Source organism: Penaeus chinensis, chromosome 42 (assembly GCF_019202785.1).
Source record: "Penaeus chinensis breed Huanghai No. 1 chromosome 42, ASM1920278v2, whole genome shotgun sequence".
In the NCBI taxonomy this organism is placed as follows: Eukaryota; Metazoa; Arthropoda; class Malacostraca; order Decapoda; family Penaeidae; genus Penaeus; species Penaeus chinensis.
This window is the reverse complement of record NC_061860.1, coordinates 22,298,192-22,310,691: the sequence shown is the minus strand read 5'-3', so window position 1 is coordinate 22,310,691 and position 12,500 is coordinate 22,298,192. Positions and strand designations below refer to the sequence as shown.

At 36.2% G+C, this 12,500-nt stretch overlaps 1 protein-coding gene across 1 annotated transcript in view; it reads left to right on the top strand.

Annotated features, from left to right (window-relative positions):
- LOC125048022 (glucose-induced degradation protein 4 homolog) overlaps window positions 1-12,500 on the top strand; it is a 19,099-nt gene that overhangs the window by 338 nt on the left and 6,261 nt on the right. Inside the window, exon 2 of the mRNA XM_047646607.1 lies at window positions 9,359-9,526. Within this exon, the coding sequence (XP_047502563.1) occupies window positions 9,359-9,526 (168 nt within the window). The remainder of the gene's footprint in view (window positions 1-9,358; window positions 9,527-12,500) is intronic.

Genomic DNA, 12,500 nt, shown 5'->3' with positions numbered 1-12,500 from the left:
AGCGTCTGCTGTGCGTGTGGCAGGCTCTGGGGTTTTCTCGACGTCGAACTCATTCATAAAAGCCTCGCTATTTTCATCAGGTTTTTTACAGGTTCTTGCAACGCTTCGGGATAATTTTCGTCGCTTGAGAAAGGGAAGATCCATCTTGCTTTCAGTTTCACGGGATTATTGACAAGTAAACCATAGATGGACGAGAATTTGTGATCGACTTTCTAATTTTGTGCAAATTGTAAGTGAAAGTTGCAATTGCTCAACGTCCTTGTCGTTCAATCAGGAAGTAATGATTCTATTTCCGTGCTTGAGCCTCTGAAGGAGGAAATGATGCTCTCATCTCTTAATTACTCAATTAGTGAAGACATTAAGGAAAATCAAGGATATTTTTAATCATCACATTGTGGAAAGAGTTGTAATCTGTAGGCCTATGCAACTGACATTGTACTGAATCACAAATTCTTTGATATTGTGTAAAATTAAACATTTTTTGACATGAACCATCCCAAAAAATATATCAAGAACATAGTGTGTCAGTGATAATAGTGGTATTGAAGTGTAACATTTGGAAATTTTGAGCTTTGGATTGTGTTACAGAAATAGTCCTTTCTTTCATATATATTTCTCATTCCCACTCTTTCAGTGTCCTTAAATAGTGCTATATAAGTAATTTGAAATTAGAACCTTAGTTTAAAATTCAAATATATTTTATTCAAGATGGTTTTTGGAATAAATATGAATTCAAGAAAATAATAAATGATGTAAAATAACAAATTCATTCACTAAACTAAATTGAATGGGAAAAAGTTATATGTATTGTACTACAACAAATGTGCTATAAACTTCCTGATACTCATGAGGATAAAGTATTGAACTACATTAAAACTTTCTGGCTTGAAATATATTCAAAGCCAGTAGACTAATCGTATGTACAAAAATAGATTGAGTGTTGATAAATGTATTTACAAATCTAGATATAGGCTAAGCCTTAAGTGTATATTAAGAAGACAGTGTCAGTGGCTCTAAAAAAAATAATAATTTTTATTTTATTTCTTGTATCCAAAGCTATATGAAATTTATTTTCATATTTAATTGAAGGGCTACAATCTAAGGACAGGGAAGTTTACAGGCTCTATGTAAGAATATGCATAGTAGAGAAATAATTTTTTTTCTAAAGCGCAGTTGCATCATCAGGTTGTCAGAGACATAATCTCAATCTCAATAATATTAAAGCATTGGGGGCTAAGCATTAGTGCATATCACACTAAATTCATCCAAAACTTCTTTAGCAAGTAATAATTATTATTTTCCTTTCATAGGATTGATTCCTCCTCGTTGATTTAATTAGACTTTTTAAAGGAAATGGCCGTGATAAAAGATTGGGCTTTGTTAACCCAATGCCGCCGGGGAAAATTTTTTAAAAATGGGGAAAATGCTGTGCCTATTTTCTATTTTTTTTTTGTGAAATGTCTGCCCATAGATGGCTCTGCTAATGCTTAGCCATAAAGGAGTCAATTAGTAGACCTTGTGACCTTACCTGATTTGAAATGGCGGATAAAATTATTTTTTACTAGTGCTATGAATATCGATGGTGTTATTCTTTTCATAAACATTATAATTATTATGATGTTTTTTAACATTAGTAACAGCAAAATAAGATAACGTAAAATATTTTGTAATTCAAGGAAAGGGAAAAGGGTAAACGGTCGAGACATGCAGTACTCGTAACTGGCTCATTGGTGACTTAGTACAAGTGTAGCCATCTATATGTAAAAACAATTAAACAAGTACTCACAGTGGGCATAGCACGTACGTACACCGTCATACCCGTCGGCATTGTGTTAATAGGAAATGATTATCTTCAGTTTGACGGCTATTGAAATAAAATGTGTGAGAATGAATAATATTGCAGAGCAAGTTGAATTGTTTCTGTAATGATTATAAATTGGAAGTCATTGTTATGTTTAATTGTTCAGGATAGAAAGGCATGAAGTGGCTCTGGATGCCACACATTCCACTTGGGCGAAGGTCGGCAAACCTCTCCCACATATATTTGGCAAGATAGAATTAGTTTGAACTTGTTCCTTATTTGGTGATACATTGCCAGGGCGGTTGACACAGACTATCTTGCTAGATTTTTTTGCCTTTGCCCAAAGCCTAGAGGCCACAGCTTTGCCTGATTTAGATTCTCACACTTTGATATGTGATTGTGGCATCACCTTTACTCTTTGCAGATTATGTTATGTATGTTTTATGTAATAGAACTCATGGTTTCTCAGTATGGCTACTGTCTCGGTGTTTGTCGTCATGTGGTCCTGCTTTTAACATTTTTTAGTATCTTGCCACATTAAGATATTCATTCTCATTTATACCTTAGTCAGGAAATATGCTGTCGCAGGAAGGCTATCACTGAAACTGGGTAACATGACTGACACATCATGAGAAAAATTGGCAGGGGGTCAGCTGACAGTGAACATGCTGTCATGGGAAAATTTGCCATCGTGAGAATTTCAGCTGAAGGTTGGGGTGACGGGAATGACTTGCCACAAGTGCACAAAGCTCTTGGAGGGTGATTAGACTCATATGGCATTTATGAAGAGGCTTCTGCATCATTTCCATCAATAAACAAGTGTGGAATATACGATCCATGAGCAATGACGTTAAGCACGCTGGCATTTTATAGGGGTGTAAATACCACAATGACAGTCGTTATTAGATCTCAGTAAATATTTGCTTATTGTTGATAGAAATGTGCTGTCTTGAAAAAAATGGGCTGAGAGCCCGAGTGACAACAAATGATCTTAGAGGAAGATTACACTCAGTTGGCATTTAGAAAGGGACTTATTTCTACTAGTAAGAGGAGGTGGAATGGGATGTCTGCTAGCCGTGCCTGAAAGTGTGCTGGTTCCAGGGAGCTTATTGTTTTGATGCTCAAGATCCTATTCCTGTTTGCTGTGACCAGTGGCATCAATGTTATTGATAATTATTGTAATTGAACAGAATTGTAAACTGTCTAGAGAGATAATACTGAGTCTGCTTGAGGAAAACAGTGTAGAAAAAAAGAAGAATATTGCAAAGGGGAGGCAAGGGGTCTTGATACCCACGTGTTTCTTCATGTGGGCCGGACTGGGTTAATGCCTAAAGTTTGGTTAACACCCCAGAATGCACGTTTAGGGAAATGTATTTATCCTCTCGTATGTCTCCAATATCCATTCATGCTGAGTAATGATACTGTCTACTGTCGTTTTCTTTTGTAAATGCTATTTGCACGTAGATTGCTTCACAAGTCTTAGCCACCAAGGCTACGTGACCTCACTTGACTTCCTCTTTCCTGGAGCTGTCAGGATTTTTTTTTTATGTTATTAATGTCAATGTTCTTGTTATTGTGTATCAATAATATTAATAGTAATAAAGAATAAAAAAGGATCTTTACAAAAATCAAGGGAAAGGGGAAACAGGTGAGCGAGGTTAGACTAGTAATTGACTCCGTGGTGATTGACCTGATGCTGCCGGGGATGGAATGTACGAACATGCAGTGGCCGCCCGGAGTTTAGTTTATTAATTTTATGTATACTTAGATGGCTCCAGAAGTTCTTAGTCACCAATGAGTCAGTCACTTGTTTGACATATCCCATCTGTTTACCCAGTTCCCTGATTTCAGGAAATATTTTATTTATATTGCTATTAGTATTGTTAACCCCTGGATCGGCCCGCATGCAGTCCAAAATATGGGCTTTAGGCGAAAATCATTTTGAAGTTTTCTCCTCTCTCTCTTTTCTCTTCTTTTCTTTTTCTTTCTCCTGATGATGATAACCTGTGCTGCTGGTTGGTGGGCTGGAATGGAATCCTGGGCCTGGAGATATGGTTCAAATATTGTACATTCCACACTCATTTATCGCTGGAAACGATGCAAACGCCACTTCCTAAATGCCCACTGAGTCTAATCACCCTCCTATAGCTTTGTTCACTCATGGCAGGTCTTTGCCGTCACCCCAACCTTCAGCCAAAATTCTCATGATGGCAAGTTTCCTGCCACCCCAGCCTACAGCTAAATTTTCCCATGACGGCATGTTCACGTCAGCCACCCCTCAAGCCAAATTTCTTCATGAAGTGATGGTCAGGTCATCCAGATTATAGGGATTAATAACAGTAATGATTATAATATCATTATTAATAGCACTAGAAAAGAAAAATATTTTTCCAAAAACTCAATGAAAGGGAAAATCTGGTTCTGGGACTTAGATTACACTACTTGGTGGCATCTGTGTATAGATACATTTCATAAAACAATATTATAGTGAACAACGCCTTTTCAAGTTGAGTACTTGAGGAGAAATCTCTATTTAAAGACAATAATTGAGCAAATAGTCACTGTGACTGTGGCATGTATTCTTGCCATCCCAACAAGAGTGGGGAACCTGGCCGTGAGCTGGAGGCAAATGGGTCATGTAAAGAGTGTGTCTGATGTGGTGGGTTAGTCTTCCCTGGTAAGACCTACATAGACTTAGAGGTCTCATTGTTGAACATAGCAATAAAAACTAGGGGTAAATGAAATATTTAAAATCATCATTTTATCATTTTATTATGGTAAATGGCAGATGAAAATTTTGACCTATTTTTCTCGTTATTCGTTCCTTCTATCCCCCTCTCAATATCATGCTTGTTGTTGTGGGGGGGAGGGGGGGGGGGACTTTTCGAGACGGATTGAGGCTCAATGCGGGGATTACCTCTGCCTTGGTCCTCTGCCCTCACCTCATCTAATTTTGCAGGGTCTTTTCTTCTCCTCTCCTTTTCCTTCTCTTTTTCATCCCCTCCTGTCCACTTATCCTAATTGTTAACTAATGTTTCCCTTTTTGCCACAATGCTTTATCATAATGATGTATGATTTTTGATGTCTGGCATTTATTTGTTTTGACCATTAACCCAATGTCGCCAGAAAAATGCTGTGTCCATTTTAGATATTTTTGTGAAATTTCTGTGCACATAAATGGTTCTGCTAGTGCTTAGCCACAATTAGTAGACTTGGTCCTTACCTTGTATCACCTTTCCTTGATTTTTTTTTTTTTTTTTTTACTAATTAAAAAAAAAATTATTGTAGGCATTATAATTAGTATAATGTTATTGCCATTAGTAACAGCAATATAAGATAATTTATTTTCAGAAATCAAGGAAAAGGGTAAACAGGCGAGACAGGTAGTACTTGTAATTGGCTCATTAGTAACATAGTACAGTGTAACTATCTATGTGTAAAAATAATTAATAAAGTAAATTCACAGTGGGCAGTGTATGTACATGCCATGCCTGTCAACTTTGGGTTAACCATTTTGAAAGTCCACAAACATCGCCAAAAACCAAAAAACTTCCTTACAGAAAGCGTTGATGACATTTCCATGCTACTGCAAAGATTTTATTATTATGTCTGACTTGGAATTGCCAAATATTTCCTGAAATCTGTGTGAATTTTTCCTTACCAAATTTGTTTTATGGATGAAGACATAGACAAGGTGAAAGAGGCTAAGGTACAATAGGGCAATTATTTGAGAGGAATGCCATCATTTTGGGCTAAAAATTTAGTTGATCCAGCAGTTGACATGGAATGGAAGCCAATACAAAGTAAATAGAAAGGAGAAAGGGAGAGAATGGAAAAGAAAGAGAGAGAGGGTGAAGGAATGAATGAAAAAGTGAGAAATAGAATAAGGAAATGTCAGGAAAAGCAAGAGAGAGTGGATGAGAGAGAATATGTATGAGTAAATGAATATTCAGTGTGTATGAAGGAGATTAGAAGGTTGTCAGACAGACAGCATAGGCATAGATTAATGAGTAAATTAATGTATGTAGGGGAATAATGTAGAATGATGAACTTGCTCACAACAGGAGCTCCCGTCACCATACTGAACTATGTGTTAGGATGTGCGGGGAGGTAGCTGTTTGAGGGGAAATTAGAAATATGGGAAAAATTAAACCATTTCCCACACTATGCTCTTAGTTGCAGCAGAAGCAGTTGTTTAGGAAATAAGGCTAAACATTTTTTTCTTTCTTTTGTTTTCTTTCGTTTTCTTGTCTTTTCTTTTCTTTTGAGGGGTTATTTCTTCTCAATGACCACAGCTAATGCCAGGCAGAAAGACCACCACAGACAATTTAGAGCAGATTTGATAATGGATGACTTGCTTACTTCATTCTAGTGTGAGGGGTAGTCTACCATGAAGTGGTAGGACATTATCCTGTCATGGATGGGTTTAACACGTTCCCCGCTGAAGCAGGAAATATGTGTGGAAACTTTAACACTTTATCATGCCAGTTTGATGCAAGTCAGTGTCATGAAACTGTGCTTATTTTGCTCCCCTATGGCCAAGGAGTCCCATGACAGGACTCACAGGTGGCACCCACGGTGCTGTAGAAGTTTGTCTTTTTAACACATAATGTATCACCCATGAGCCTCATTGGAAGTGGCCACGGGGTGGCCACATCACATTGGGGATTTAGATATATATTATTGTGCATGCCGTGCACCATCCATGGCCCACAATAAGTGGTACCAGGGGTAGACAATTTTGCAAATATATCATGATATGCTATATTGACATGGTAATCACTACTTTATTAGCTACCAGTAACCAACCAATCTTGTGTGTTCTCCTGCATGTCCTGTGCATTTATTGGTACTATTTTGTTCAGCTTTATGATTAATATGAGCATTCAGACATGTCTGAGGATGATTATTTGGAAGATGAATAAATGGATGATGAGCAGATTAGTGGTGGGAGAAGAATTAATGATAACAAATTAATTAAAATCAAATTAATATATTTTGGAGCAATATAAACAGTATCATTCAGTGACCAAAATGGAAGACATTTCAGCAATTGCTTCACAGGAAAGTAAATTTGTTTTTTGTGTGGAAGTAAAATTTAGGAAAATAGAAACTTTTTCATTGTTCAAAAGTAAATGAATTTGCTTTACATTTTATTCTCGATGCATACTTCAATAAAAATATTAGAATATAAAAACACAGCAACAAGGAATAATATTTTTTACATATTTAATAGCAAAATTAAAAGTCACATAGTGAGAGGAATATCAGTATAATCTTTGTTTCTTTCAATCAGAACTGTTTTGAAATAGTGTTTACAATCTTCTGCTATTCTGTATTAAGAAAAACACACTACTTATATAATTACACTCATGTGTGTTTAAATAGCACAAATTGTAAAACTATATATTTTTCCATTTTTGGCCAGTGGTGGCTCACTATGCAGTATGGCAGATTGCCAATGGTGCATCAGTGGCCCCCTATGCTGAGAGCATGTTAGGAGCTGTAATGAGCCTAGGTTGCCGGAGGACCAGATATGACATTGTCAGAGCTTTCTATGCTTTTGACAATTTGCAGTGTGAAGATGACATCAAAATTGGCTACTTATCAGATTACAGGTTAATTGATTGGATCTGGGTGATATGATCATAATGGCAAAAAAATTCAGCTGTGGGGTGTCTGACAAGAACATTTTGTCATTGGGGAGGAAATTTAGCTGGAGTCGTGTGATGGGAACATCTCATCAAGTTGTTGCCAAGTGAGGGGTGATTGGGGGATCACGTCACATCAGAAGTGTACAAAGTACTCGGAGCAAAAATAAATTTGTCGTATGCCAAAAAGCAAATTTTAGCAGCTCTGGCCATTACCAATCAGTTTGTTGATAGAAGTAGTTTGTGTTGACACTGATATCTTTATCATTCTGTTAAATAGTCAGTATGATAAAGGCCATAGATATGATATGTGTTAATTTGGCCTTGTAGTTTGTATGTGTATGAGTTAATCTGTCTATCAGAAAAAAAGTCTTTATTGTAACCCACAATTGGTGTCAAAAGCTCTTTGTCACTGAGTAAATTGTAAGACCCACCTAACCTCACCTGGTTTGCCCCATTCATCAAATTTTCAGAAAAGTACCAATTTTTGTTACCACAAGTATTCTGAATAATTTGGTAATGATAAAATGATGACAATAATGATAATGATAGTAGTAATAATAGTATTGATAATGATAATGATGATAGTAAAGATAATAATAGTAAATATCATAATAGTAATGATTATAATAATAGTAATAGTAATGATAATGATGATAATAGTACCATATAATGATAATAGTGATTATTGTATGGTGCTCTTCCAGACTTTTTAATGACATAACGGTCACATTAACTGGATAAATGAGTTAACAATGAGAACATTTCCTTCTTCTTCTTCATCTTCTTCATCTTCTTCCGCAAAAACTTGGTGTTCATTAAACTTATGTGTTCAGGGAGGCCGAATAACTGACCTCTTTGCGACTAGAACTTCTGAAGCCACCTATGCCTAAGCAGAATGAGTGTGTTGGATAATGTACATTCGCAATGCCAATAGGATAATAAATATGATTGAATTGTAAAAGATTGATTCTAAGAGTATTAGAAATGTAGCCAGATATTCTTTATTATTATTATTATTAATGCTATTATTATCATTGTTATCATTATTTCACATTTATTATTTCATTTATTATTATAACAAGGAACATCCAATGAGAAGAGATATGACCTCATATAGGAAATCTTTTGATAGTCTAATGACTAAAAACATCTACATTTGACTTGAGCCATACTGAACATATGTTTTTTTTTTTTTTTCTTTCTTTCTTTTTTAATACATATATAGACTATTTTGTCTGATTCATCTTTTATTTCACTTGTTTATGAGGTAGTACACATTGAAATCATAATTAATGCAGAACAAAAACTAGATATTTATGGCTATGAATAGTGTGTGATATTTTGCATCGAGTGATGTCTTCGGTGGCGTCATGGCCATTAGCTAGTGTTTCCCTTTGACTGATTCTGTCAGACTGGCCAAGGGTGAATTCCCGTCTATGGCCAGACTACTGGCTGGAAAGGGTCGTTGGTTTGGGAAGATTTGTAACGAAACTTTGTAAATTCTTTCTTCTTTCTTGTTATTGGACCTCCAGGACCCTCCTTATAGACTGCAGAGCCAGGCATCCTTTTTGGGGGAGTTTAGTACGGGCAGTCATAGCACTAAGTATGGCAGTTTGTTCAAGGAGTGGTGGTAAACTGAAAGAATTCTCAGCACAGACAAATAATGACACCCAACTTTTATGACATTGACTGCAAATAGCATTGTGTTGTTTTATTTTGTTTTAACTTTTGCAGTATCTTTTACTGATTGTTTTTATTATATATTTACTTTTGTGTTTCGATACAGTGATAAGTGTGATTTATATTATTTCCTTGCTTTTTCTAATATGCACTTAATACATCTTTTTAACCCCGGAAAACTTGGAGCGACTTTTGAATAAATGATGATCTCTTCTGTTGGCAGCATGTGGATGAAGCAAACTCCTACCTCTGCGGATACCTAAAGATCAAGGGCTTAACGGAAGAGTATCCCACCTTAACTACGTTCTTTGACGGCGAAATAATAAGTGCGAAATTTCCCTTCCTAACGCGGAAATGGGACGCTGATGAAGAGGTGGATAAAAAACACTGGGTAAGCGGTTTATTTTTTTTTTTTCTTCTTCCTCTTCTCTTCTTCTTTTTCTCTTTTTTTTTTTTTCTTTGTTAATTGGAGTGATTTCTTCTTTCTGTTTTCTTTGTTTGTTTGTGTTTTTTTTTATGGAAACTGTGGTTTAAAGAGTAACATTTAAAAGTGGCTTAACCCAATGTTGAAAATGAATAAAAGATGGGGAAAATGCTGTGCTCATTTTCTATATTTTTGTGAAATTTCTCTGCACATAGAGGATTCTGCTAGTGCTTAGCCACAAAGGAGTCAATTAGTAGACCTTGTGACCTTATGTGATTTGAATTGGCAGAAAAAAAACGTATTTTTTTTATTAGTGCTATGAATATCGATGGTGTTATTTTTATTTTAAACACTATAATTACTATAATGTTATAAACATTAGTAACAGCAAAATAAGATAACGTAAAATAATTTCGTAAATCAAAGAAAAGGGTAAACAGGTGAGACAAGCAGTACTCGCAATTGGCTCATTGGTGACTTAGTACAAGTGTAGCCATCTTTGTGTAAAAACAATCAAACAAGTAACCCACAGTAGGCATAGCACATACGTACACTAGGGTGTTTCAATAATTGTTGATTTTCTAAAATTTGCTCGAATCCCGGGGGCAAGTTAAGAAATAGGCGCCTATGAATTTTCTGAGTTTGGAAATGTATTTTTTATTAAAATCAAAGAATATCTCGCATTCTCTATTTTCAATTGAAAGTTTTGATAAAATCATGATTTAGACACCGCTTCAAACGCCAAATAAAGCCTCGTTTTCTGTTGTCGGTATAACTATTTTATTTTTAAAATACCTCAATATTATACTTTTCTTTAATATTTTTGCATCAAAATTATTTCTATTATGAATTAATATTATATAAAGTTCTGTAATTACCATAAGACTAATTTTTCAATTAGTAGGCTTGACTTCTCTTTACTTTGTGTTCTCTCCCACCTGAATCGAGCTTGGGTCACCGAGGGCATGCTTTGGCTCTCGGACTTCTCACTTCGCTTAAAGGATTTGAAGTAACATATACTATTTAACAAGAGGCTATAAAAGGAAAGGATTCTAGTAATGATTTTATTTGGAACATTATATATTGCATACAATATAATTTTCATTTTACATTGCCATATCTCCGACTGCGCTGTTATCTAGTTTCTGTTACAACAACAATTCTGTTTGTCTTCACATTTTTTCATGTCTCCAATCAGTCTTTCACAGTTTTGATTATGGCCAGGTATTAATGAACTTTTGGGTTTCCACATATCGATTTCATGCATATCATAGGCCAAGTATGCAAACTTCATATCTGTGGTCAGATGACGGAAAAAGGGCGAACAAAACACTCTCACAAAACACTTGTTGGGAAATGAAATCTTTCACACTCAGATTACACAGTTTTTCTGCAGTGAAATTGTGCTTCTCCTTATTTTTGAATAGGGCTGGTGTGTATGGCCATTTTTCACGAATTCCTCTTTTCAAAATCTTTGCAACTTCATCAACGTAATCATGATCAACAGCCATGGGAAGAAGTGTACCATCTGCATTATGCAGATGTCTGTTGATGGACGAGAAGTAGCTGCTAGGAAAGCCAAGTTCACAGCCAATCCTGGCATACCTCCTTGAAGTTTCAATAGCAGTTCTGAACTTTTGCAAAATCAAAAATACTTCTGATTGTTCTTGGATTTTTTTTCAGTGCTTTCAGACACTTTATGGTGTTGTTCTTTATTCCAATCTTGGATTAATTGGGCAAATCACCATCACAAACTCCTTCCAGCTTGGTCAATATGGTGTCAATGGTCAGGCAGATGTGTAGGAGGGAACAAAAAAATCCCAGCCACCTGACACCAACTGGCAAAAAACATTTCTGCAATATCTTCACTGTTGCATATAAATGGGACTTCTGCATTGTTGGTCTGCTTCCATTTCAGTCTGTTAAATTCCCGTCTTTGTGCCTGATAATCAACACTTCCAAGTGATCCATTGCTTCCTTGTACTTTTGCATCATACCAATCTATATCTTCCTTGAGGATTTCTCGGGGTTGTTTCTTTGCCTTGAATGACACAATCACAGTTTTCGAGAATTTTGTCTTCAGTGTTACATTTCTGATGGAGTCGCAAACCACCACGTCAAAGTACCATATTGCCACTGACGAGATCATCACCACAATATAGGCAAGCGAGTAATGTGCATTATTAAGGTAGCACAAGTTTATATGGAAATGCATAGTGACTGGGAATCTTGTTTGATTCTGCCATAATGTCGGATGAACAGAAATGCCCTTCCGTGGGTAATGCGGGTCACAGCCAGGCCGGCTGAGGCCGCCGCACCTCATCCCAGCGCCGGAAATGGTATTATACTTTAATCAAAAATTGGAATATTAGATATTTTTTGATTTGTCTAATATTTTGCATGTCGTCATTTAAGCATAGTAGGCGCCTGTTTAGCAACTTGCTGAATGATTCTGAAAAAGTTGGATTTATTGAAACACCCTAACATACACGTCATGCCCGTCGGCATTGGGTCAAATATGATCCTCTTGGTATGATTACATTTTCCTTTTAAACCATGGATGACATGACTGTCATATCACCCAGGGTTAGGTGATGGGGACAGGCCATCATGAAACTAGATTGGCTGAGGGGTTGTGATGGGAATGTACCATCATGAAAAATTCCAGGGAGACAAGAATAAATTGTGAAAGGTATTGGAGATTAATTAGACTCAGTGGACATTAACCCATTGGAACTGGATGCTTCACTGCCATCAGGTGACCCAAAATATGGTCATTATTCTTGCTTGAGTGGCCACAACCCCCACAAAACACTCGTGTGAGGTGGTGTGACAAGACTCTGTGCCTCCCCTTTTGCAATATTATTTCCTCTTTTCCTGCATATGCCTTTTTAGCTTTTTTGCCATTTTCCAATGTGTAGAGTTTTTATTTGATTTGCTT